The 26,922-nt window shown below is 39.8% G+C and overlaps 1 protein-coding gene and 1 pseudogene across 1 annotated transcript in view; both read right to left on the reverse strand.

The window, feature by feature from the left end:
* Positions 1–10,053: 10,053 nt before the first annotated feature.
* On the reverse strand, positions 10,054–12,024 carry LOC113622913 (tubulin polyglutamylase complex subunit 2 pseudogene; annotated as a pseudogene).
* Positions 12,025–23,798: 11,774 nt separating this feature from the next.
* KCNMB2 (potassium calcium-activated channel subfamily M regulatory beta subunit 2) overlaps positions 23,799–26,922 on the reverse strand; it is a 251,494-nt gene continuing 248,370 nt past the window's right edge. Inside the window, exon 5 of the mRNA XM_027111497.1 lies at positions 23,799–25,569. Within this exon, the coding sequence (XP_026967298.1) occupies positions 25,285–25,569 (285 nt within the window). The 3' untranslated portion in view covers positions 23,799–25,284. The remainder of the gene's footprint in view (positions 25,570–26,922) is intronic.

The following is a 26,922-nucleotide window of genomic DNA, read 5'->3' on the forward strand; positions in this document are numbered from 1 at the left end:
GTAGGTCAGGTGGGCTGGCTCAAAACTCAGGCAGAAATTGATGTTACAGTCTTGGGGCAGAATCTCTTCTCTGGGAAACCACAGCGGGTTACTCTTAAGGCCTTAACTGATTGGATGAGGCTCACCCACTGCATCAAGGGTAATCTCCGTTAAAGCCAACAATCAAGATGTTAACCACATATACAAAATACCTTCACAGAAACAACTAGATTAGTGTTTGATTAAATAACTGAGTACTATAGTCTAGCTAAGTTAACACATAAGACTAAGTATCATAGGACACATATTTTTGAGGGTACCATTTAGCCCACTACACCATGTTATAAAAATTAAGATTTAGGTAACATAGAAGAATAAAGAATAAGAAGTCAAAGCCTGCTTTCACTTTTTGTCCTGTATCCAGCTCTCCTCCCCAGAAGAAACCACTGTTAACTGTTTGGTGTTTATAATTTCAGATTTCCCCCATGCATGTATAGATTTACATAATGTACATATATGGAATATATCCATTTCATATGTATCATAAATTTGGCTTGCTTTTCATATGTCTTACAGATCTTTCCACATTTGTACATATGGGTCTATTTCAATTTTTTTAACCACTGAATAGATGTTCAAGGTATGCATGTACATATTTCACCACTTTCCTTTTTAATGGACCTTTATTTTCCATTTTTTTTTTATTGGGAACAGCATTAATGCAGTGCACACTCTTCAATCATATATCTAAATATAATTATATCTCTAAGAGATATCCTTAGAGGTGGAATTGCTAAGTCAAATGGAATTCACATTTTAAAATTTGATAATACTCCTAAATTGTTCTCCATAAGGGCTATACTAATTTGCACTCACACAGAGTTCTCATTTTTACACAGTAATAACACTGGGAATCATACAGTTTTGATATTTTACAGGCTGATGAAGCTGATTTTATAGGCTGAACATACAGCAATATATTATTGTTGATTTAGTTTACTTTTTCTTGATTATTAATGTGATTAAACATTTTTCCAAACACTTATTGGCCATTCTTATTTCTATTTCTGTGAATTGCCCATGCCTATCCTTTGTTCATTATCTGTTGACCTCTTTTTTTTTTCTTGATTTTTAGGAGCACTTTATTTACTAGATATATAATTTGCCTATTATATGAATTATAAATATTTTATCTATATCTTTCACTCGCTTGTGAACGTCTATGGATGTTTTTGAATCTTTCAATATTTTGATGTAGTTTAATCTGTCAGTATGTTCCTCTATGGCTTGTTGGTTTTGTGTTTTGCTTAGGAAAGTCTTACCTATTTTCTGTCAGGCTATGAGTAGAAAACATACTGATTTTGTGTTTTTTTTCAGAGTTTATGTTTGATTGCCATAGTGCTAGCAAACCCAGATAACTGTACAGTGCCTGATAGCTGGCTACAGTTGTCATGATTTTCCATGGACTGTGTACTCTCTAAGAGGTTTGATACAACTGAGCTCCCAGTAATCTTTGTCTTTAAATAACTTTTACCTGCTTATTAATCCAGTTGTTATTTTAATTCATTTTCTTCTGGAAGCACAAGTAGCTAATTTATTCAATTCCTTATTTCCCACCTTGTAATCCACAAATATAGCATTTTTCTTACAGTAAAATCAGTGACAAAGTGACACATCAGTGGATAAACTCACAGTCTGACCTCTAGTGTCATGCTAGTGATGGGGCTGTTTTTTAGTTTCCCTCTGTATCATTTGTGTGTTGGCTTTCTATTCCCTGCCATTTTATTGATGGAGGGTTAGTTCCCCATATTTTCACCTTTAATAGTAAGGATCCGAATTGGAGATTATGTCTGATACGGAAATGGTGTATTTTTTTTTATAACAACATCTGCCATTTAACACTGCAGAAATTCATCGTGATCAATGCATCACCATAAAGTTACATGGCTTCAAATGACATTCCAAAATCCCAGGAAACACTAAAGATGAGTGATTACCCTGTAACATAGTGTAATGGGGCTCCCTGTTGGGCTGCAATTGAGTGCTCACCTGTTTCTTTGATGTTTTGCTATTTCAAAGTGAATCTCCACAATATTTTTATACACACCATTGAAGCAACTAGCAAATTCTCCCTATAGAGGTTTATTTTCATAAAGTACCTCATACTTCTTGTAGCACCAAAGTTTGGCGAATATGGACTCTTGAACAATTTCAGAGTCTTTTAAGATTATGTTGTCCGTTGACCCTTTCAAGGTATGGATAGTTTTTAAGGAGTCACAGTTTGAAAGTTGTGTGTTTAGAAAGTGTTTTGGGCCAGTATACCTAGATGGACATAGATAAGACCTGAATATAAGGAAAAGGGAGGAGGAAATTAGTGAGAATTAGAACCATGCTCTCTCAAGGAATTATATAGCTTTATATAACTTTAAAATAAAAAAACTTTTTTGAATAGCTAATACATTCAAGTAGTTCAAAATTCAAAGTTACTAAAAGTGTACAGTGAAAAATGTCTCTCTCCTATCTTCCAGCCACCAAGTTCCCTCTTAGAAGGCAAATAGCAATACCAGTTTCTTGTGAATTTTGCCAAGATAGTCATGTGCAAGCAAGATATATCTATATATCTATATAATATCTATATGTATACTATATATCTACATATATCTGTAGGGCAGGCTATCAGTAAGGTCTAGCTGGAACTCTCCGGCATGAGCTGAAGCTTCAGGCATAGGCATAATGTCTTCTTCAGGGAAACCTTGGTTCTGCACTTAAAACCATTCAGCTGATAGAATCAGGCCCACCCAGATTATTTAGGGTAATCTCCCCTACTTAAGAGTCCACTGATAATAGATGCTAATCATATCTACAAAATACTTTCACAGTAACACCTAGATTAGTGTTTGAATAACTGGAGCCACATCCTAGCCAAGTTGACACATAGAACTGACCATGACAGTCTACATCTTGTCATCCTGGCAACCATACACATCTCCTTAAGCCATATTTAATCTCCAAATAAAGACAGTAACAAAGTCATACTTCCATCTAACATGACACAACTACCCTGCATGTCATGAAAACACACTAACCCTTTGCCAGAAGAGGATGCAAAGTCCTTGGGTGATATTTACTCTTATCCTTGATATTTTGTCACTTAACTATTGTGACATAAAGTTAACTATTGTAATACATCTTAGATGATAAAGGGATAAGAGAGGGTAGAAGGCAAATATATTTCCTTAAAATACATACAAACATATTCATAACAACATAAAGAAGTACTCATAACTATTATAGTTCTCATTTTTATTTATTTTTTTATTTTTTAAATAAATTTATTTAATTTAGTTTTTGGCTGCATTGAGTCTTCATTGCTGTGTGTGGGCTTTCTCTAGTTGCAGTGAGCGGGGGCTACTCTTTTTTCTGGTGCACGGGCTTCTCATTGCGGTGGCTTCTCTTTGTTGCGGAGCATGGGCTCTAGGCACGTGGGATTCAGTATTTGTGGCACGCAGGCTCAGTAGTTGTGGCTCGCGGGCTTAGTTGCCCCGCGGCATGTGGGATCTTTCTGGACCAGGGATCGAACCCGTGTCCCCTGCATTAGCAGATGGATTCTTAACCACTGTGCCACCAGGAAAGTCCTGAGTTTTCATTTTTATAACTGGTCATGTGGTTGTAGCTGGCATTTATAGCTACCTTATTCCACTACTCATTCCATATTCTCTTTGCCCTCAGCAAGAACCTCAGTTTGTTGTAGCTCTTTGCCTGGTGAAGCGACTTGCATTTTCATTTCTGAGGGGTCTGGGCCATTAAGCATTCCTGCCTTAATTGGGTTGTTGTAGTTTTCCATTGATTAATGGAAATTAGTCAAAGGGAATAGTAGTACTAAGAGAGACCCTAAGAGACCTGTATTCCAGACATACTGTTCCTTATTGTGTAGTAGCAACTCAGTTTTCCTTTGATAATTAGGATCAGTCTCCCCAGCCAGTACAGTAACTCTTTCGTTGGCTGTGGATTTAGAACCATAAGGAGTGAGTTGTGGCATATCAGTCTTAACTTCCAGTTTAATTAAATAATTTTTGTGTCTACTGGAGAAAGCATTTCTACCTTTGAACCTTAGACTTTAGACCAGCGGACAGAGGTCTACTGAGGATGGGAGGTCATGGGGATGAGAAGCAGAAATTTTGCTAGTGGTTGATTAGGGCTGATAGTGAGTGGTACCACACCTAATTCCATTCCTCAATTCCTGGACCCGTGAATCCCAGCTCTGGGAGAAATATAATCATATATCGGATGCTGAATAAGAGCATATATAGGCTCCTGGAGAGCCTTGCGCTAGCTCTGCAAGGTATTGCACCCTGTAACTGAATCTCCAAAAAGTCCTTCCACTGTTCTGTTAAGCCAGATGTTTTGGATGGTGGCAACATGGTAAGACCAGTGGATTCCATGATCATGGGCTTATTGCTACACTTCTTTTGCTGAGAAGTGAGTTCTTTGATCAGAAGCAATATTGTTAGAATACCATGATAGTGGGTAACACCTTCTATAAGTCCCAGGATGGTAGTTTTGGCAGAAGCATAGCAAGTAGGGAAGCCACATCCATAGCCAGAGTGTCTATTTCAGTAAGAACAAAGTACTACCCTTTCCACAATGGAAGTGGTTCAGTGCTTTCAACCTGCCACTAGATGGGGAATGGTGCCTTGTCACATACTCAGTGTTAGTCTCTGCTACTGGCAGATTGGGCACTCAGCGGTGGTTGTAGCCAGATCAGCTTTTGTGAGTGGGAGTTCATATTGTGGAGCCCATGTATAAACTCCATCCTTGCCACCATGACCACTGTTAATGAGCCCATTGGTGATGACAGGAGTGGCTGGGAAAGAGGCTGACTGGTATCCACAGAAGAGGTCATCATATATGCTTGAAGCAAGCCCTACATGCTGGCTTCTCCCTTGCTTCTTTCACTAAATAAATCCTTAGCAAATGTTACATGTCAGTGCATGAAAAGTTTTAAGAAAATATACCTTTCCAAGAGATTGTTTTTCTCTTTTGCGTACTGTGTCCAGATTGGACTTAGTGGAAGTGAACAAACTCTTTTCTAGACCTGAACTGCATAGTATTTTCTTTCTTTTTTTTTTTTAACATCTTTACTGTAGTATAATTGATTTACAATGGTGTGTTAGTTTCTGCTGTATAACAAAGTGAATCAGCTATACATATACACATATCCCCATATCTCCTCCCTCCTGCATCTCCCTCCCACCCGCCCTATCCCACTCCTCTAGGTGGACATAAAGCTGATCTCCCTGTGCTATGCGGCTGCTTCCCACTAGGTATCTGTTTTACATTTGGTAGTGTATATATGTTCATGCCACTCTCTCACTTCATCCCAGCTTACACTTCCCCCTCCTCGTGTCCTCAAATCCATTCTCTACGTCTGCGTCTTTATTCCTGTCCTGCCTCTAGGTTCTTCAGAACCATTTTTTTTTTTTTTTTTTTTTTAGATTCCATATATATGTGTTAGCTTACGGTATTTGTTTTTCTCTTTCTGACTTACTTCACTCGGTATGACAGTCCATCCACCTCAGTAAAAATAACTCAATTTTGTTGCTTTTTATGGCTGAGTAATATTCCATTGTATATATGTGCCACATCTTCTTTACCCATTCATCTGTTGATGGACACTTAGGTTGCTTCCATGTCCTGGCTATTGTAAATAGAGCTGCAGTGAACATTGCGGTACATGACTCTTTTTGAATTATGGTTTTCTCAGGGTATATGCCCAGGAGTGGGATTCCTGGGTTGTATGGTAATTCTATTTTTAGTTTTTTAACGAACTTCCATACTGTTCTCCATAGTGGCTGTATCAATTTACATTCCCACCAACAGTGCAAGAGGGTTACCTTTTCTCCACACCCTCTCCAGCATTTATTGTTTGTAGATTTTTTGATGATGACCATTCTGACTGGTGTGAGGTGATACCTCATTGTAGTTTTGATTTTCATTTCTCTAATTAGTGATGTTGAGCATTCTTCATGTGTATGTGGGCAATCTGTATATGTTCTTTGGAGAAATGTCTATTTAGGTCTTCTGCCCATTTTTGGATTGGGTTTTGTTTGTTTGTTTGTTTTTTGTGGTACGCGGGCCTCTCACTGCTGCGGCCTCTCCCGTTGCGGAGCACAGGCTCCGAACGCACAGGCCCAGCAGCCATGGCTCACGGGCCCAGCCGCTCCGCGGCATGTGGGATCCTCCCAGACTGGGGCACGAACCCGCGTCCCCTGCATCGGCAGGCGGACTCTCAACCACTGCACCATCAGGGAAGCCCCAAGGGTTGTTTGTTTTTTTGATATTGAGCTGCATGAGCTGCTTGCATATTTTGGAGATTAATCCTTTGTCAGTTGCTTCATTTGCAAATATTTTCTCCCATTCTGAGGGGTGTCTTTTCGTCTTGTTTATGGTTTCCTTTGCTGTGCAAAAGCTTTGAAGTTTCATTAGGTCCCATTTGTTTATTTCTGTTTTTATTTCCATTTCTCTAGGAGGTGGGTCAAAAAGGATCCTGCTGTGATTTATGTCATAGATGTTCTGCCTATGTTTTCCTCTAAGAGTTTTATAGTGTCTGGCCTTACATTTAGGTCTTTAATCCATTTTGAGTTTATTTTTGTGTATGGTGCTAGGGAGTGTTCTAATTTCATTCTTTTACATGTAGCTGTTCAGTCACACCAGCACTAGTTATTGAAGAGGCTGTCTTTTCTCCACTGTATATTCTTGCCTCCTTTATCAAAGACAGGGTGACCATACGTGCATGGGTTTATCTCTGGGCTTTCTATCCTGTTGCATTGATCTACATTTCTGTTTTTGTGCCTGTACCATACTGTCTTGATTAGTGTAGCTTTGTAGTATAGTCTAAAGTCAGGGAGCCTAATTCCTCCAGCTCCATTTTTCATTCTCAAGATTGCTTTGGCTACTCGGGGTCTTTTGTGTTTCCATATGAATTGTGAATTTTTTTGTTCCAGTTCTGTGAAAAATGCCATTGGTAGTTTGATAGGGATTGCACTGAATCTGTAGATTGCTTTGGGTAGTATAGTCATTTTCACAATGTTGATTCTTCCAATCTAAAAACATGGTATATCTCTCCATCTCTTTGTATTATCTTTAATTTCTTTTATCAGTGTCTTATAGTTTTCTGCATACAGGTCTTTTGTCTCCTTAGGTAGGTTTATTCCTAGGTATTTTATTCTTTTTGTTGCAGTGGTAAATGGGAGTGTTTCCTTAATTTCTCTTTCAGATTTTTCATCATTAGTGTATAGGAATGCAAGAGATTTCTGTGCATTTATTTTGTTTCCTGCTGCTTTACCAAATTCATTGATTAGCTCTAGTAGTTTTCTGGTAGCATCTTTAGGATTCTCTATGCATCATGTCATCTGCAAACAGTGACAGCTTTACTTCTTCTTTTCCAATTTGGATTCCTTTTATTTCTTTTTCTTCTCTGATTGCTGTGGCTAAAACTTCCAAAACTATGTTGAATAATAGTGGTGAGTATGGGCACCTTTGTCTTGTTCCTGATCTTAGAAGAAATGGTTTCAGTTTTTTACCATTGAGAATGATGTTGGCTGTGGGTTTGTCACATATGGCCTTTATTATGTTGAGGCAAGTTCCCTCTATGCCTACTTTCTCGAGGGTTTTTATCATAAATGGGTGTTGAATTTTGGCAACAGCTTTTTCTGCATCTATTGAGATGATCATATGGTTTTTCTCCTTCAATTTGTTAATATGGTTTATCGCATTGATTTGAGTATATTGAAGTATCCTTGCATTCCTGGGATAAATCCCACTTGATCATGATGTATGATGCTTTTAATGTGCTGTTGAATTCTGTTTGCTAGTGTTTTACTGAGGATTTTTGCATCTATGTTCATCAGTGATATTGGCCTGTAGTTTTCTTCCTTTGTGGAATCTCTGTCTGGTTTTGGTATCAGGGTGATGGTGGCCTCGTAGAATGAGTTTCGGAGTGTTACTCCCTCTGCTACATTTTGGAAGAGTTTGAGAAGGATAGGTGTTAGCTCTTCTCTAAATGTTTGATAGAATTCGCCTGTGAAGCCATCTGGTCCTGGGCTTTTGTTTCTTAGAAGATTTTTAATCACAGTTTCAATTTCAGTGCTTGTGACTGGTCTGTTTATATTTTCTATTACTTCCTGGTTCAGTCTCAGAATGTTGTGCTTTTCTAAGAATTTGTCCATTTCTTCCAAGTTGTCCATTTTATTGGCATATAATTGCTTGTAGTAATCTCTCATGATCCTTTGTATTTCTGCATTGTCAGTATTACTTCTCCTTTTTGATTTCTAATTCTATTGATTTAGTCTTCTCCCTTTTTTTCTTTTTTTTTTGTGGCACACGGGCCTCTCACTATTGTGGCCTCTCTCGTTGCAGAGAACAGGCTCCAGATGTGCAGGCTCAGCAGCCATGGCTCACGGGCCTAGCCGCTCTGCAGCATGTGGGATCTTCCTGGACAGGGGCACAAACCCGTGTCCCCTGCATCGGCAGGTGGACTTTCAACCTCTGCGCCACAGGGAAGCCCCTCCCTTTTTTTTTTGATGCATCTGGCTAATACTTTATCAATTTTGTTTTTCTGAAAGAGCCAGCTTTTAGGTTTATTGATCTTTGCTATCATTTCCTTCATTTGTTTTTCATTTATTTCTGATCTTTATGATTTCTTTCCTTCTGCTAACTTTCGGGTGTTTTTGTTCTTCTTTCTCTAATTGCTTTAGGTGTAAGCTTAGGTTATTTGAGATTTTTCTTGTTTCTTGAGGTAGGATTGTACTGCTATAAACATCCCTCTTAGAACTGCTTTGCTGCATCCCATAAGTTTTGGGTCATCGTGTTTTCTTTGTCATTTGTTTGTAGGTATTTTATGATTTCCTCTTTGATTTCTTCAGTGATCTCTTGGTTATTTAGTAGTGTATTGTTTAGCCTCCATGTGTTTGTATTTTTTACAGATTTTTTCCTGTAATTGATATCTAGTCTCATAGTGTTGTATTTGGAAAAGATACTTGATATGATTTCAATTTTCTTAAATTTACCAAGGCTTGATTTGTGACCCAAGATATGATTTGTCCTTGACAGTGCTCTATGAGCACTTGAGAAGAAAGTGTATTCTGTTGTTTTTGGATGGAATGTCCTATAAATATCAATTAATTCTATCTTGTTTAATGTGTCATTTAAAGCTTGTGTTTCCTTATTTATTTTCAATTTGGATGATCTGTCCATTGTGAAAGTGGGGTGTTAAAGTCCCCTACTATGATTGTGTTGCTGTCGATTTCCCCTTTTATGGCTGTTAGTATTTGCCTTATGTATTGAGGTGCTCCTATGCTGGATGCATAAATATTTACAATTGTTATATCTTCTTGTATTGATCCCTTGATCATTATGTAGTGTCCTTCTTTGTCTCTTATAATAGTCTTTATTTTAGAGTCTATTTTGTCTGATATGAGAATTGCTACTGCATATTAGTACTTCTAATGGTAGTGTTTACCTGATTTTTGGACAAAAGGTCCCACATCGTCATTTTGCACTGGGTCCTACATATTAGGTAGCCATTCCTGCTCTTGAATGCTCTGCTCCTCCTGAGGCAGGTCTCAAACCTTTCCTTATTAGAACCCTCTTCTGTCTACAGCCCTTTGGGGATTCCAGCTGATTGTCACTGATTTGAAGTGCACCATTGTTTCGTGGCTCCTCTGCTGCTTCATTTGTGAAATCGAGAACTGGACTAGGACTTAAGAAATAATTCAGGGGCTCCATGAGCTCTAGAGGAAGGACATCTACCACAGTGGAAGATGACACAACTTCTCAATCCCCTTCTAACCCTGACTTGGGGAAGGAGCCAAATGCTGGAATCTCTTATCTGGCACTGCTGTTTCTCCCTTTGATGACTTTTGGCAGAAAAATGCTTCTGGAAGACTAAACCTCAGCTATTATCCTTGACAACTTGGTTCCTCTCTATCCTTTTCTGCTACCCCGTGAATTGTTGAGCAGTTGTGAGTAGGCAGAGCAGGTGGAAGCTCTTGTCAACAGTGACTGATTTCATCAAAACTGTGCATGAAGAGTCCTGGCAAAGCAATGCTTGGTAGGTTTTGTTTTGTTTTGGTTTTAATGGTACAGCAGAATCACCTCTTCTTTAAAAAAAAAAGTGAGAAAGATAATTTTGGCAAACGTACAAATATCACATCACAAAACTGGAAACAAGAAACTTTATAGGAAACTGATGAAGATGAGAAACTTTATAGGAAACTGAAAATGAGCAAAGCAAGATCTGTTTGTGGTGAAGGATATAAAGAACATAAAAATGGATATTCAAGGTTTTTCATGGAACATTATAACCCATCAAATTAAGGTATCATTATTCTTTAACAAAAATTAACTGATCTGAGGAAGGGTAATGCAAAAGTATTCTAATGCAGTGCTGCCCAATAGAACTTTCTGTGATGATAGAAATGTTTCATCATCTCTGTGCTAATACAGACTCCACTAGCCACATGAATACTCCCATTTTTAATATGGCTTAAATTTAACTCTTTAAAAAGTGGCTACCTGCAGAAACTAACACACCATTGTAAAGCAATTATACTCTAATAAAGATGTAAAAAAAAAGTGCTACCAGTTGAGCAGCATAGTTCTAATGCCTCATAGGTCAAAACCAGTGGTTTCTATGGGGGACTTCTCTAATTACTGCTGAGGGGTAGGGGGTTGGAGTAGAAAGAAAAGAAAGCTCTTAATAGATCTACTTAGTCACTTACACAACACCTTACATTCTCCACAGCTTCCAGAATTAGTAGGTGGCACAACCTGCTGTAAGGGGTATGAGAGAAGGATTCTTAGGGAGAGCTGAGTATGCCCTTCCAACTCCTGGCTCAAGCCAATAGAAGTAAAAGGCCTAGGATTTTGTCGGAGAGAGGACTATGGTTCCATACACAGAATCTGAGGCTTGGGCCACGCCTGGGGCATCTGTGCTTGGAAATCATCGCTGTGGGGCTGGCGGGGAGCTGGGCGCTCATTTTCGGACATGGTTTCCAGAGCCAGAGGAGGATTTAGAGGTGGAAGGAGGACCCGTGGGCCCTTTCTGGCCACCTGCAGGCTGAACAGGCCCTTTCTATTTGGGGATTAATGTCTTGTTCTTGCTCTTGAACACTTTGCTGGGATCTAGCTTGTTCACAAAGGAGTCGGTCTCTTCCGTGAGTAGGTTTGTGTTGTAGGTGATGGGTTTACACATGTTGAACCATTGCTTGGCCTGTGGGCTAATGCCATAGCTGTGAAGGCGTACTCCCACTGGAGCAGGCCCAGGTGGGTGATAAGCAGGAGATAATAGGCAGTAAAGTTATCTGTGAGAAAATGCCAGTATAACGCTCTGTCCAGGAACCAGATCTCAGTGTCTTGTGCTAATGCTGGTTTACCTCTTTTGTAGGCAAGGCAAACCTTCCCATTCAGGTTGCAAGGATCAGCTCAAATATCGCACTGCGAGAATCAAAGTGAGGCTTCTCTGGCTGGTTCTCACTAGCTTCTTGTGTATCATCCTCCAGGTCTGCAAGAGTTGGTGCGTTAGGAAGAGAGCACATGGAAGACTGGTTGAGTTGAGTCAGTTTTGAGATGCTGTTAATTGCCATGCTGCCCAGTGGAACGGTGTGTTCATCCAGCTTCACATTCCATGTCATGTGGAAGCCGTTGGTCATCAGGTAAAAGTTCTTCAGATCCTCAGGCAGCACAGTTATTTTTTTGTTCCCATGAAGAAATCATGTGACATTCAGCAGGCGCCTTTTCTATGATGGTCACCTCTGTCACACCTTGGGATGATGCTAGGATGTGGGTGACCCCCAAGGTCAGCTTCTCCAGGTGCGGCTTGCGGCTGCCCAGTAGCGGGGTCGGTGTCTCCTCCATGGCTCGCGTCCCCGTTCCGCGCGCGGCCGGGAGAGCGGCGGGGACGGGGCGGGAGAGCTGGGCGGCCGGGAGGGCCGGACTCCACCCTGGAGGCGCGGCCGTCAAGTTCACGGCATGCCGGGAGTTGTAGTGCTCGGCGCCTGAGAGCGCGGCGGGGCGGAGATGGGGGGCCCGGGCTGCTCTGGGAGTAGCAGTTCCGCGGGGCGCTTGTTCCCGCGGCCCCGGCGGGTGCTCCACGCCACGCCGCCGGGACACAGCGACTCCACCGCCCGGACCCTACCGCCCCTCCGGGGCTGGCCGCGGAAGCGGGGGCGGGCCTCAGCGCCGTGCGGCCAATCGGGCCGGGCGTAGAGACCGGGGCGGGACGGCCTCGGCGCGACGCCCCTAGTGGCGGTTGTTTCCGTGTAGTATTTTCTAATGTGTCGAGTTGGCCTCATAGAACTGGAAATATTTAGTATCCAAGTAGGAAACATGTGCTATCAAGGCACCAGGGAAGTTCCCCAAACTTCAGAGTATAGGTCAGTTTTGGTTGTGATTGTTTAGCACTTGTAAATTGGTTAAAGAGCGTTGACCTGAACTGGTGACTATCCTTGTCTCTTCCCAACCGCTATTAACTCAGTGATATCTATTCCTTTTATTCATTAATCTGTGTGTTCCCTCTGTAATCTTTTTTGGGGCAGGGACTTTGTCTTAATCGTTGTTGTATTTTAAGTGCTTCACATAATGCCTGATACGTACTAGTGCTCATTTCATAGTCTCTTATTATTTTATTCGGAAAATACTAACTGAGCCCCTACTATTAATGCATTTTGAATACACACCTCCTTTCTCTTCTTTTTTTATTTCTTTTTCTAGCTCTAACTCCCATTTTCTTTCCTTTTTTGGCATAAAAAGAAAGCAAGTTTTATGAAAGACAACTTAGTTCAACTCAATTTTACAAACACTGAGTGCTCACTTTGTGCTAGGCATAGAATTTTTTTTTAATAATAAATTTATTTATTTATTTATGGCTGCATTGGGTCTTCGTTGCTGCACGTGAGCTTTCTCTAGTTGCAGTGGGTGGGGGCTACTCTTTGTTGCAGTGCGCGGGCTTCTCATCGCAGTGGCTTCTCTTGTTGTGGGGCATGGGCTCTAGGCGTGCAGGCTTCAGTAGTTGTAGCTCACGGGCTCTAGAGCACAGGCTCAGTAGTTTTGGTGCATGGGCTTAGTTGCTCTGTGGCATGTGGGATCTTCCTGGACCAGGGTTTGAACCCGTGTCCCCTGCATTGACAGGTGGAGAGAAGTCCTAGGCATAGAATTTGACAAGAATTCCCTTCAAGACACTGCTTGATAGAAAAGAAAGACCCATAAAAATGTAATAAAAAATAGTCAAAAGGAATATGGCAAATGCCATGATAGGAATATGCTTTGGAGCTAGGAGAGTATCTTATAGCCACTATGGAAAACATTATGGAGTTTCCTCAAAAAATTAAAAATAGAACTACCATATAACCCAGCAATCCCACTTCTGGGTATATATCCAAAGCAAATGAAATCAGGATCTCCAAGAGATATCTCCATTCCCATGTTCACTGCAGCATTATTCACAATAGCCAAGATATGGAAACAGCCTAAGTGTCTGGCTACAGTTGAATGGATAAAGAAGATGTGAGATATATGTATAGATGTGACATATGATATTATGTCTTAATCATTGTTGTATTTCAGATACTTCAAGCATTCCTCCTTTTAAAACTTAGTCCTTTAGACTAGCAGAGCAGAAGTCTGCTGGGGATGGGAGGTCATGGGGATGAGAAGCAAAAATTTGCTTGTGGATAATTAGGACTAATAGTGAATGGTGCTACTCCCATTTCTATTCCTCAATTCCTAGGCCCATAAATCCTGACTCTAGATCCATTTCATATATATATATATATTATATATAATACATATATTTTATATACATATATTAAAATATATATATATATATATATATATAAAATGGAATATCATTCAGCCATGAGAAAGAAGGAAATCCTGCCATTTTGACAACATGGATGGACCCTGAGGGCATCATGCTCAGTGTTATAAGTCGGAGAAAGACAAATATTGTATGACATCACTTATATGTGAAATCTAGAATATCTGAACTCACAGAAACAGAGAGTAGAATGGTAATTTCCAGGGACTGGGATGTGGGGGAAATGGGGAAATGTTGGTCAAAGGGTACAGACTTCCAGTTATAAGATGAATAAGTTCTGGGAATCTAATGTCCAACATGTTGACTATAGTTAACAATACTGTATTATATACTTGACAGTTGCTAATAAGGTAGACTGTAGATATTCTCACCATACACAGACACAAAATGGTAATTATGTGAGGTGACGAAGGTGTTAACTAACCCTATTGTTGGTAATGATTTTGCAGTATATATATGCATCAAATCATCATGTTGTATACTTCCCCACTCCCCTACTGGTATTTTCTGAACCTCCAAGTAAACTGCTGGCTCTTTGTCTCAGAGTCTGCTTTTGGGTGAACCCCAAATGAGACAAGTATCATGCCCAGGGCAGAGACAGGGTATGAACCCAGGCATTTGGTTTCCAGAGTCCATGCTTTTACCAATCCCTCTGCTGACACTAGGAGGAAGGCTAGGCAGAGAGCAGGGGCAAAGGCACAGAGGCTTGAGAAAGTTTGGTGTGTTTGAAGAAATAGCTCAATATGGTTAGAACAGGACGGCTTGGGGAGTGGGATGTGGGTAGGAGAAGATGAGGCTGGAAATGGAACGTGGGATGAATTCATGAAGCACTTGAAGGTCAAGTCACGGTATTTGAGCTTCATCACAAAGGCAATGGGAAGTCATTTCACAGTTCTTCTCAGGGTGGGATATGATCAGATATCTATTTGTAAAAGTTCCTTCTGGTGTAGAGAAGGTGGGCTGGGGGCAGTGGAGAGATTGGTGGTAGGAAGACTGATTCTGAGGCTATAGCTACTAGGAGAGTGACAGTGTGGATAGAAAAGAAGGGGCTGACCTCACAGATGCTTAGGGCATAGGGTCAGTGCAACATGGTGACAGTGTGGTTGGATCATGTACCAAGGAAAGCAAGAGGTTCAGCGTGAATGGCAGGGAGGGTGGAGGTACGTGTGAGCAAAAGTGTTTGTGTGGGTTTAGAAAGAGGGCCATTTCCACTGGACATATTGAGTTGTAAATGCCTGAAGACTCCCCAGGTGGAGATATCCAGAGGCAAATAAAGATAGAGCTTTGAGACCTAGGAAAGAGCCCACAGCTAAATATGCAAAATTTGGAATATCAGTTGATATTTGAAGGTCTTAAAGCCATTGGCATGGATGGAATTCCTTGGGAAAAGGGAAAAAAAGCTGTGCAAAGTATATGAAATGTTTTCAAGCACATAATCTCATTTGATCTTCATAATAACCATCTGAGGTGAGGAGGAAAGGTATTATTTTCACCATCACCTTGTAAGGGAGAAAATCGAGACATGGAGAGAGGTTAGGGGGCTTGCCTTTTAGCTGGAAAGAGGAAGAGCTGAGGCAAGGAGTAGGTCCACTGGCTCCATGTCCAGTGCTTCTCTCATCACACCACACTGTCCCCCCCAAAATACATTTGAATGCCTAAACCAAGTGATATAGGGCCTCTCCACAAGTGTTCTTTTTAAAAGAAGGTATAATATCTTCTTCATGTTATATGTCTCTGTTATATTATAGAAATCTGACATATCTCAAATCATGATGTATAATGTTCTTTTCTGTATTTTTTACTGGTTACTGATACTTGGACAGATGTTTAACATAGCAATGGGACACAGGCATAGATGACACCAAATCCCATTTGTCAAGGCAGTGCTTGCTTTGCAGGTGAATTCTCAGAGGCTCTGCTACCGCCTGGTCGTTTTTCTCGATCCTTTCATTTTTGCATCACCTGTCACTATGGTCATCTCCCTTTACATTATTTTTGACCATGTGCTAAGCATCTAACGTAACTCTGTAAAATTAAGTTTTAGGTAGTAATAATTCACATTTATTCACTGGACATCTTCAGTGCCTACAGCGAATCTTCCTGAGGTTTTTCTCTTCCTCCTTTTATGCTCTGGTGAGAGCACTCCCAAAACAGTACTGTAAGTCATGCCAGGAAAGGACCCTGCCACAGAACAACCTCTTAATACAGAGAGCAGAACCATTTTTGGCCAGATTTTTTAAAACCCACTTCCCTCTCTTGTTTGCCAGGGAGATGACACTGACATTTGGAAATGTTGCAAATGTGACAAATTGTGCCATATTTTATTACACGATTTGTGGCATATTTTACCTGTTTGGGAGAAAACCCTGACAACGTGACATACGTATAAATGAGTCAAGCCCTTGTAATATCCCTGGGGCAGCCGCAGCCAGAACTTGGTTGAACAGACTGAAGGAGCAGCTCGAGGACACAGAGAGCAGCAGGGGGCTTGTCATGTTCTGCTGTGGTTGGCAATTTGCTTTCCCACCTCTTTTAAGCATGTGGTAAGCGATGGGGGAAAAATGATCCCAGATGATGGCAGGACACCCTCTGTGTTGTGTTTTTTCCAGCTCTCTGCTGTTTTAACTAATTTCCGGTCAATTATGCTGATGTCTGGGTATATTAGTGGTTTTATTTTAGGCAGAAAAACATCACCTTTTCTCTGAACACCAGTTTGCTATTCTGGCTCAATTGCAATAGAAATCAGGTTATACCTTATTTGTGAGAAGAAAGAGTTTCTGGAACTTCTGTCCTCTACCTTCTCCCCACTTTCTTCCCTTTAAAATTTCTAGAACAGAGCCACTACATGATAATGACTCAGTTAGGAAGCGGATGAGCCCTGCCTGGTAAAATACTTGAATAAGCTATTTCCTCCAGAAGGGCGAGTGTGTATGTTTGTGTGTAGACATCTTAAGCACTGTGGTCCTTTCCTGACACACCAGAGCTCCAGAGTATACCCATTATGTTTTTTGAGGGTCTGAAGTGTTCCACTTATAGCCATCCTTTTTTTGGGGGTGGGGTGGAGAATAAAAATGTTTCCAGTGTGATGCTATTTAGCCACATATTAGGTCATTTTCTTCTTACTCGTTCTAGTTTGCTGGAAATTGGAGATAGAAAGTAAGGGATAAACATTTTCGTTTTCTGAGTTGATAGTTCATGTTTATGTCCTTAGTCTCAAGTTAAAGTAAGTGCCTGGTAATCCTTTGTGTAAAAATGTCAGTATATTTGGATAAGGTGTGTGGTTAATCAGAGTCAGTTCCTCCATTCTTTTCTAGCAAGAAACAGGAATTGGATTGAGTGTCTGGCACTCCTTGAATGTAGCCTTGGTCTTAGTGCCTCTGGTTTAAGTGTATACATTCACTTTTTCCTCCTCCTCTGAGTCTCTCCCTGCACCCCTTGTTTCCTTTATGGGTGGCTCTCTGGAGCCCTTAAACTCAGATGCTTGCTCACTCAGCCTCTTATGCCTCCATTTTAAAGAAGTTTTCTGGAATTTCACACATTGCCTAGATGAGGTTCTATATGAGGACTGAATCCCTTTTCTTACCACTTGTGGGGAGTGAACAGAATCTTCTTCAGAGGTTTCTCCTCCAAAGAAACTAGGGAGCATGTGATATAATATCTCAAGTCAATCTCTTGACTCCCCATCTACATTCCTCTGTTGACAGGAATGCTTTCAAATGTCCCAGGAACTGACCTTAGTTATGAGGTTTCATTTGGAAGTGCTGAGGCTGGGGCCAGTCCTCAGAAAAATTGTAGGAGGGATGAAGCTTGTCTTAATCTTTATTACCCAACTTGCATTCCTTTGCCTCAAAACTTCCAGTTCCCAGTCGTAAAAATGATAATAGTCTCTGCCTTTTACTATTATTATTATTTTTAGAAAAGTTTATTTATTTATGTATTTAGTTTTGGCTGCATTGGGTCTTCCTTGCTGTGCATGGGCCTTCTCTAAGTTGCAGAGAGCGGGGGCTACTCTTCATTGTGGTACATGGGCTTCTCATTGCAGTGGCTTCTCTTGTTGCAGAGTACGGGCTCTAGGCGCGTGGGCTTCAGTAGTTGTGGCTCGTGGGCTCTAGAGCCAGGCTCAGTAGTTGTGGTGCACAGGCTTAGTTGCTCCATGGCATGTGGGCTCTTCCCAGAACCAGGGCTCGAACCTGTGTCTCCTGAATTGGCAGGCGGATTCTTAACCACTGCGCCACCAGGGAAGTCCCCTGCCTTTTATTATTAATCATCATAAAACAATTGCTGTCATTTCATGAGTGTTTATTATGTGCTAGACATTTTGATAAGCATTTTATATATTATCTCATTTAATCTTATGATTTGGGTGTTACTATTCCTGTGTTCCAGATGAAGAAACTGATGCACGGTAAGTTAAATACATTTTCCTGAATCTCACAGCTAGTGAGTAGTGGAATCAGGATTCAAACTCAGGTCTGAATGTTCCCAAAGCCTGTGTGCTAATCATTTATTTAGACCTTCCCCCTCTTGGGCATTATTCCATTCTGTAAATTTAAGACTCCAATTGTCTCTTATCAGAATTTACCTTTTATGTTCTTCTATAGCTCCGCTCTTACGTTTCTGGGGTGATAGATGGTTATAGGGTACTTTAGTGTGATGAGGAATTATTGGCTGAGAAAGCCAGCATTGCTCAGGGCCATCTGCACTTTTACTGTCAGGTCACAAAAATCTACACTAAAAGGTACTGATCTCTCCTGGTGGCTTTTCAGGTATTTTTGTTCTTTGGGAAGATATTCAAGTCACAATACAGAGAAATCTGCTTAATTTGCCTACTTTTTATTAGTAATTCAATTATTTGTTTATTCATTTAAGTATCATTTATTGAGCCCTCCTATATGCCAGGAATTGTACTAGGGGCTGAGAATATACACGCATAATAAAAGGAAGATGAATAAAATAAATCCATGTCTTCAAGAAACTTGTAGGACTACTAGAGAAATAAACCACGACTATCATGTGGTGTGATAAGTGTTTTTATAGAAGGGTGCAATGGGATGTTATTGAAGCACAGAAGATAGGCATCTACTCTGGACCTGAATCATCTGGTGCAGACGAAGTTTGAGCTAATCTTGAAAAATGAGTATTAGTTAGTTGGATGAATAGAAGAGAGATCAGAGAAAGGAGTCTCAGGCAGAGGAGACAGTAAATGCAAAAGCCCAGAAGTGTGAAATAATTTAGAACATTAGGGATGACCACTGATTAATTAGATGGCTGAAGCATAAGAGGTGTGGGGATGACAGTGGGAAAGAGACTTGAAGGGCCATTTCACTCCATGATCCAAGTCATTTGCAGCAGCAAACTGTTACTAGGTCTTGGGATGTAAATTTTCCTAAATAAAGGCAGAACATCAGGCTGGTCTACGTCTATTGCTGAATGAAAGCCTCTTCCTTTTAGCAGGCCTTGATGCCTACCAATGTCAGGGTTGCGTTGGGTTTGATTTCCTACTTTACACAAAATAGAAGTGGAAATGGGGAGAATGACCATGTGAAGGTAGCTTGTAGTTTGCCCAGTGGCTGCTGTTCAGGGACCACAAACTACACTGATATCAGAGGTAAAGTAAACTGCTGGCTTTACCTGGTCTTCCAAAGGGCCCCTTTGTTCCAGTCTCAGTAGGTTTTTTGAATTTAGTGGTAAATGCTGGGAGTTTCTGAGACTACTCAGCTATTAAAAGACTTCATTCTTAAAAGTGGAGACAGTTGTTGATTTCCACTGTTGGATGATTTGGACATGTGACTTCTCACAGACACCAGGTAGAATCTTCTAAATAGTCTTGGATGTTTGCCAGGATAACTTGAGTGTTGTTAGTATTCAAGGGTTATTTATTCAGCCAGATAGTGTGACATTTTCAAAGAAATTGAGAGTTGGAAGGCCTCTTTGTTGGTGTTAGCAACAAACCAGTTTGTTTTGCGTGGCCTCGACTGGCTGAGCTGGACCTGGCTCCTGGGATTTCCATTAACAGTCGCCCAAGCTGTATTTAGGGCACTCTCTGTTCCTAGAAAAGCTGAAACTTCCCAGCTGATTATGACTTTCTAGAGATGGACCTAAGTGTAGTATTTGCACTAAATTCTGTATGTGTCAGAACTGTTGGAAAGGAAGGAATATATTTTACATGTAGTATGAGTCCCCAATCACTGCTTTCTTCTCAGCATTGCTAGATGTCAGCTACAGCAGCTGAATGCTTTTGGTTAGAGACGGATATTGTTAATTTTTCTGAAATGATACTTCTTTCATGCTCAAGGATGACACCAGGACAGTCTGTTTGCTCACCATGGGAGGGAGCTAAGTGTCAGGCTTTGCAGCTGCCTTACAAACTGCTGCTGGATTTTAGTGCAGCAAATAAAAGAGCAGAGCTTTGATGATTCTCTAACTGGAGGAGGCTGATGAGTTTGGACAGACCTAAGTTGAGGGTATTATATGGATGTCTAGATGTTGAAGTCACCATAGTATTTCAGATGGTGAGTGATGCTTCCTGTTGCTGTCTCTGTGACCAGCTCTCTCACTGCATGGTCTAAGAAGGAACCGTTTTCTTAAATGTTATGATGTGTGAAAAACCTAAAGGGTAGGGAGAACCTACCCATTCATCTCTTCACATGCTCCTTAAATGAATTTACTCCAAAACAAGCAATGAATGGGACAACAGAATCTGTGCTAGTCTAAATAGGTATTTATTAACCTCGAAGGAGAAGGCCCTTAAGAAAAACACAGAGAAATTCTCTAGTAACTGATGAATAGCAATAGTTGCTTAAATTAGATTTTCTAATTCCAAATCTCCTTTCCCCATATATTATCACTACCCTCCCTTCTTTTAAACTTGTTTCTGTTTCCTATCAATTCTTTCCTCTTAGCATGGTGTCAGTTGACCCTAAGGGAACCTCTCTGACTGAAATCAAAATATTCCTGCATCTCTCATTGAGTGAAAACCAGAATTAAAAAAATTTTATGAGATGATTAGAGGATTCATAGAAAAATTGCAAGGTAAAATTTGAGTGCCAGCTCTTTTTACTCCTTTACTCTCTCAGTAACACTAGTTTTTCCTTCCCATATGTGTGGCACTTTTTCTCCAACCAAAAGCTGTGTTGGCAGGAGAATCTGGTATGAGTTTGTCCAAGTTGCCTGTAGTGGGCATCTGTTGTTTTTGCTTGCCAAGCACCCCTTCCTCTCTTATTTCACACACATGTGTTTACATCTGGGGAATTATTTGAGCCCCACCTGGTGGGCCTGCAGATAATGTGCCCTGCTGTCAATCATTACGGGGATGGGCCCAGTAGTGTACAAGTGATACAAAGAGAACTGGCATTTTTGAGGACTGATATGAATGCTGGGTTTTTCTCCTGTTTTGATTATAGACACAGGGATTTCTTGAACATGTAATGGCTGGGGATCATCTTTGCTGGTGTATGGAGTTTAAACAAGAGAAGAAATAGAGCTAAGAGAAAGGGGGGGTGGAGAGAGAGAGAGAGAGACACCAAGGAGGGGGAGGAGAGATTTTTATGAAGAGATATTGTGACTTCTACCTACGAAAACTTATGGTACTACTAATTGTGCTAATAGGTAGTGGGATTGGGGAGAGAACCTTGAAGCTTTCTCCATAGCCTGATCTCATACTATGTTGGTAACAAGTCATATTACAGTTTGCAAGGGCTTGGGGATTAAATTTGTTTTAGAAGAACTTGGCTGAAGAACAGATCTGGAAGCCCTAATTAAGTGATTATATTGTTTGAGAGAACAACTTCTCTTCCTACCTAAATGAAACATTTGCTCATAAAGTCACTACAAGAATGTACGGAATGACATTTCCTTCCAGTTCCTTGGCATTGCACTGGAGAATGGTACCTTAGCCAAGATGAACCCCTGGCACAATTGTAGCAACATTTTGTTAGGAAAACATCTATGCTCCTAAGTAATCTGGTTACTTAGACAACTTAGTTTGTTGTCATAAAGTTGAATAAGGACATAATGTAAAATTTCAGATAGTGTTACTTTCCAGAAAGCCAAATCATACTTGAGAGGTATAAAATTCACATGGGCATTAAAGGGTTTAGCTAACTTATCAATTTAATTAATTCATGAATGTTTAGGTTATAACAATTATATTATTAACCTTTTAAAGTTGATGTCATTTATGCTACCTTTATAAATTTTCATTTATGTCATAATTCTGGATGAATGAGTTATTTTCTATGGTCTTTTACTCTAAACAAATGGAAGTTGCTCTTTCCCTACCTTCCCTCCATTTTTAAATAAAATAACACTAATAGAATAAGTTAGTGACAAGAGTATTGATCTGGTTTTGTGTGGATTTAGTGAGTAGATATAGGGAGGCAGATTTCAAATTGTTATCAGGAAAATTTTTAGCATTGTTTTATTAACTGGTAACCTGTCTCACTTCTGGTAGGATTCAAGTAGTAACTGTCCCTATGGCTAGATGATCCCTGCTAAGGATTAGAAGGGATTTATGCATTGGTGTGAGTTTTGGGTAAAACGATGTTTTAAGCTATTCTAGCTCCAAGAGACCATATACTACTAGTGGTTATACTAATACTATTAATATGACTTATACATTTTGCTATTAATAGTAATAATTACCACTTGGTAGGCATCTATTATATGCTATATACAGTGCTAGTCATTTTACTTAATACCTCCCAGTTAAGCCTCATACCAACCCTCTTTAGATATTATCCGCATTGATGTGGATTAAAGACCTAGCTGTTCTCTATTTTTTCGTATGTATTATCTCAACCCTTCCAGTAGATTACAAATTCATTCTTAAGAGAGAAGTCAGTGGTATACTTTGTATTATTCCTTATAGTTCCTGCAAATGTGAAAGGGTGGAACAGATTCAGCTTAAAAATTGTCTGTTCAGTCCTGCTTCCCTTCCAGACCTCATTAGTGTTATCTGAAAGACCCCAAAGCCGTGTAAATGGTTACCACAATGGGAAAGCTGCAAGCTGGGTACTTTCTCAGCTCTGTGTCATCTTAGTGTTTGTGTAACCTTGGGGAAGCTACTTAACATCTCTGAGCTTCAACATTCTCATCTGTAGGATAGGATAATAATAGTGCTCCCTCTAATAGGGTTGTTATAAACATTAAGTTAGTTAACACATGCAAAGCATTTAAAACATTATTACTAGCCCCAGTTCTTTCTCCTTTAATAATGAGTATTTAATTGCATATACATTTAAATTACTTTAAGGGGCTGTTGCTTTATTGGAATTCAAGAAGGCACTAGTTAACTTCTTTTTGGTGTCATTATTTTGAGATTTCTACAATCTTATCTGATACATCAGTTGGGAATCTTTAATTAAAAATCCAGAGGAGGGCTTCCCCGGTGGCGCAGTGGTTGAGAGTCCGCCTGCCGATGCAGGGGACACGGGTTCATGCCCTGGTCTGGGAGGATCCCACATCCCGCGGAGCGGCTGGGCCCGTGAGCCATGGCCGCTGAGCCTGCGCGTCCGGAGCCTGTGCTCCGCAATGGGAGACGCCACAACAGTGAGAGGCCCGCGTACCGCAAAAAAAAAAAAAAAAAAAAAAATCCAGAGGAAAATAAAAAGTAACTCATATAATAATACTTGCATATGTTTCACCCTTGGATCACTTGAAGGAAGCCCAAGGAACATTAAAGGTTGTAAATTTTTAGCTCTGTAGTCACAAAGATTTCTCTATCATCTTCAGAATTATATTTTTAAGGTGGAGTAAGAATTGAGCTTTCCATCATATTTTCCAAGTATTCATAATATTGTGTGTATGTGTTTGGGTGTCAAAAAGGGAACTTTCTTTATAATCTCTTTAAATAAGCTTAAAAATAGTGAATCATAGGTTTTTGGCCTGCCATGGGCTTGCCAGCTTAGAGTGCAAGAGGTATTCAAATCTTGCTGATATAATGGATTTTCTTTTAAGTTTTAATTACACATTTGAAGTCCTGATTATACCCTATGGATTTATTTATGAAAAGTCAAACTGTGTATTACAATATTGCAGAATACTTTCTACTTCATCAGATTAATTTCACCATTCGTTCCACAAATATGATTTGTAAAATTCTGCAATACCTTGATTCTACATTAGAAAAAGGTACTTAAATAGATGAGAAAGATAGATGTTTGTCTTCTTCTTCTGATATTGATGTTAAATAAAAGACGGAATGTTTTTGTTTAAAACTGATTCCTCATTCCCCCACCCCCACCCCCACCTCCAAACACAAGAAGTGAATGTCAGTGTGAACAAAGGCTTCCTTTAAATCTGTTATTCAGTTCAAGTGTGTGTCAGGAAAAAAAAGTGTGTATAAAATCTAACAACAAAAAAGGGAACTGTAAATAGAAAAGTAAAACATGTAGAGGAGACAAATGTTCTGTGCATATAGCTTTAAAATCCCATCAGGGAATACTTGTCAGAAAGAGAGACTACATACTCATTAATTTAAACATAAATTCCCAAAAGCAATATTCCCATATGTTAATTTGCCACGATAGATTTACCCATTGAAATCAGTCCACCAGTCTTGACCAGCAAGTAGGATCTTAATTTTACCATCTAACAGTTCAATTGAAATGGAATAAAGATTTTAACACAAATATCTTAGTAACATAGACTTTCCCAGATTGTAATGGAGCATCTATTCAACATTGTCAGTTCACAGGTAATGAAACTCCTTGTAAATGTTATTTCCTCACACAGTAGCAGGGTCTTACATGGAAAAGGGCTCTGTTCACTTTCTATTTAAAGCACAGGAAGAGATTATAGAATTGGTTAAGGAAAACAGCTTATTTTTTGGAAATCAGTTAAAAAATCTAAAGTTATGAGTATAAAGTAATAAAAGAAAAATAGCTGGCTGGGTTTCCCCCCTTCTTTACAGTGATATGGTAGAAATACAAGGAAAATGCCTAAAGTCCTAAAGGAAATCTGGTACCTTCACTTGCTACAGGGCTCAGTATAGAGTAAGGAAAAAAAAAATTTTTGGCTGCAGCTTTAGTAAACAATGAATGATGAAAAATATTGCAGAAATATCTTCAAGAAATCTGACCACTCTGAGCACAGACCTTATCACACTGATATTGTCTATATACCTCCACGAAGCTTGGCAAATGAATAACTGAGCCTGATTTTGGTGGAAGGAGAGAAGGAAGTACTAGTTCCAGCTTTGAACCAAGATTATGAAAAAAACCCAACCAACAGAAAACAGTTATTTCTTCTCCTGAATAATAAAGACATCATGTTTGCATATAGAACAGCTTTTGCATTATTGCTCTACGTATAAGAATATATTAAGGAACTCATAATAGACTGCACATTACAAACTTAAGGTTCTTTGGTGAAGAATGAAAGAAAACAGTATTTGAGCTTTAAAGAAAATGATCTCATCCACTTTGCTTTTATCTATTGATCTGTTGAATCCTCTCACAGAGCAGGGAGAGGTACTGTGTGAGTTTCACCATGGCAACGATAGCCACGCCCCCAGCCATCATACATGTTGGCCAAAAGAGTGAATGGAACAGCACGTTGGAACTGTAGAGTTTGGTTAGGATGACACTCTTCTGGTTTCCTTCCGGGTCAGAATAGCAGGAGAAGTGTTGGTACTTCCTGAAGTTTTCCATGACAACATTCACCAGGGACATGGATTCTTCAAAATTTTTTCCACACTTAGGTATATAGGAGCACTGTGGAAAATGAGATAAACTGTCACCAGAAGATACTCTATGTGTGTGTGTATGTGTGTGTGTGTGGTACTAGGAGGAGTACTGAGGCCAACTTAATGATCTGTGAAATAACCATGATGGTTTTTCTTTTCATATTCAAACTAGTGCCTCTAGAAACCCTAAGAACTCACACACTGATTAAAACAATGTTTTTAGGTATCCGGCCAAGATGTACTTTGATAGCTCACTCATATAGCTTAAATATTGATTAAAATTGGGTGACTCCAAAAAACAATTGGATAACTCCAGTGGATTCCTTTTGCCACAGCTAAGCATGGTGAGTGTTCGTTATTCTCCACTGAACATACTTTTCCATGGAACCAGAGTGTTGACCTTTCTGTCTTGTATCTGTCCACAGCTGTCAGTTATCTCAGGGAACTCTTACTCTTATCTTTTCAGCTTGGCTTCATTTTTTTCAGCCAAATCACCTTGGTCACCTTGCTGCTAGTCAAGAAGACAGCTGTACCCCTGGTGAGCTGCTAAAAAAGAATCTCAGAAAGTGTAGAGATATTGAATAAAGAGCTGTGATAAATGGTTCATGCCCAGTTAATGTTGACAAGGTAACTTTTTCCATAAAGCAAGGAAACATAAAGCAGAATCAATTCAGCTTACTCTTAAACCAGCACTCATCTGAGAATTTACAATAACTTTTCTTTGATTTTTTCACCTGCTATCTTTCTTGCTATATCTCTTGTATATGCCACTCCTTTTTTTTTCTACACACTTACATCCTCTGATTTCTTTCTTTGTATCTCTCTTTTCCTTCCCTGCCCTGCCCTGCCTGCCAGCCCTCACCTCTCTATGATACTTTCCCCTCTATTCCCTCTTCCTGTTCTCCTTTCTCCTTCTCTTCTCCCTCCCTCTTCTCTGGATACAGATGGAATTAAAGAACTTTGTAGTTTTTCTTTTTATTACTTATTGGATATGTTTTTGCATATATTTCCTAATTTATAGATCAGTCTTTGAGGAGATGAAATCTCTGTGAACCTCTTCCTTGGTCTGTATGTGAACAGTGACAAAACTGATATAACAATGCATTTAACTTTTTAAAAAGTGAGGAAAAAAGTGATTTAAGTAACTTCTTTGGGAGATGTGTGGGCCCTTGGTTAAGTCTTTGCCCTCTTTATGGTAAGGTGCCTCCCAATAGGAAAAAAATTCCTATCCTTTGTTATATACATTATCAAATGATTAATTGATTTACCTGAATTAAAATGGTTTGTGACAAGATCACTGCTAATCTCATGTTTTAATGTGAATTAGAAAACTATGCCCCCTCATCAAAACACTGTTATTCTCTGTTGAAAAATTGTGATA

The sequence above is a fragment of the Aethalodelphis obliquidens genome, unplaced genomic scaffold (genome assembly GCF_003676395.1).
Source record: "Aethalodelphis obliquidens isolate GAN/ISIS:26980383/991018 unplaced genomic scaffold, ASM367639v1 scaffold1, whole genome shotgun sequence".
In the NCBI taxonomy this organism is placed as follows: domain Eukaryota; kingdom Metazoa; phylum Chordata; class Mammalia; order Artiodactyla; family Delphinidae; genus Aethalodelphis; species Aethalodelphis obliquidens.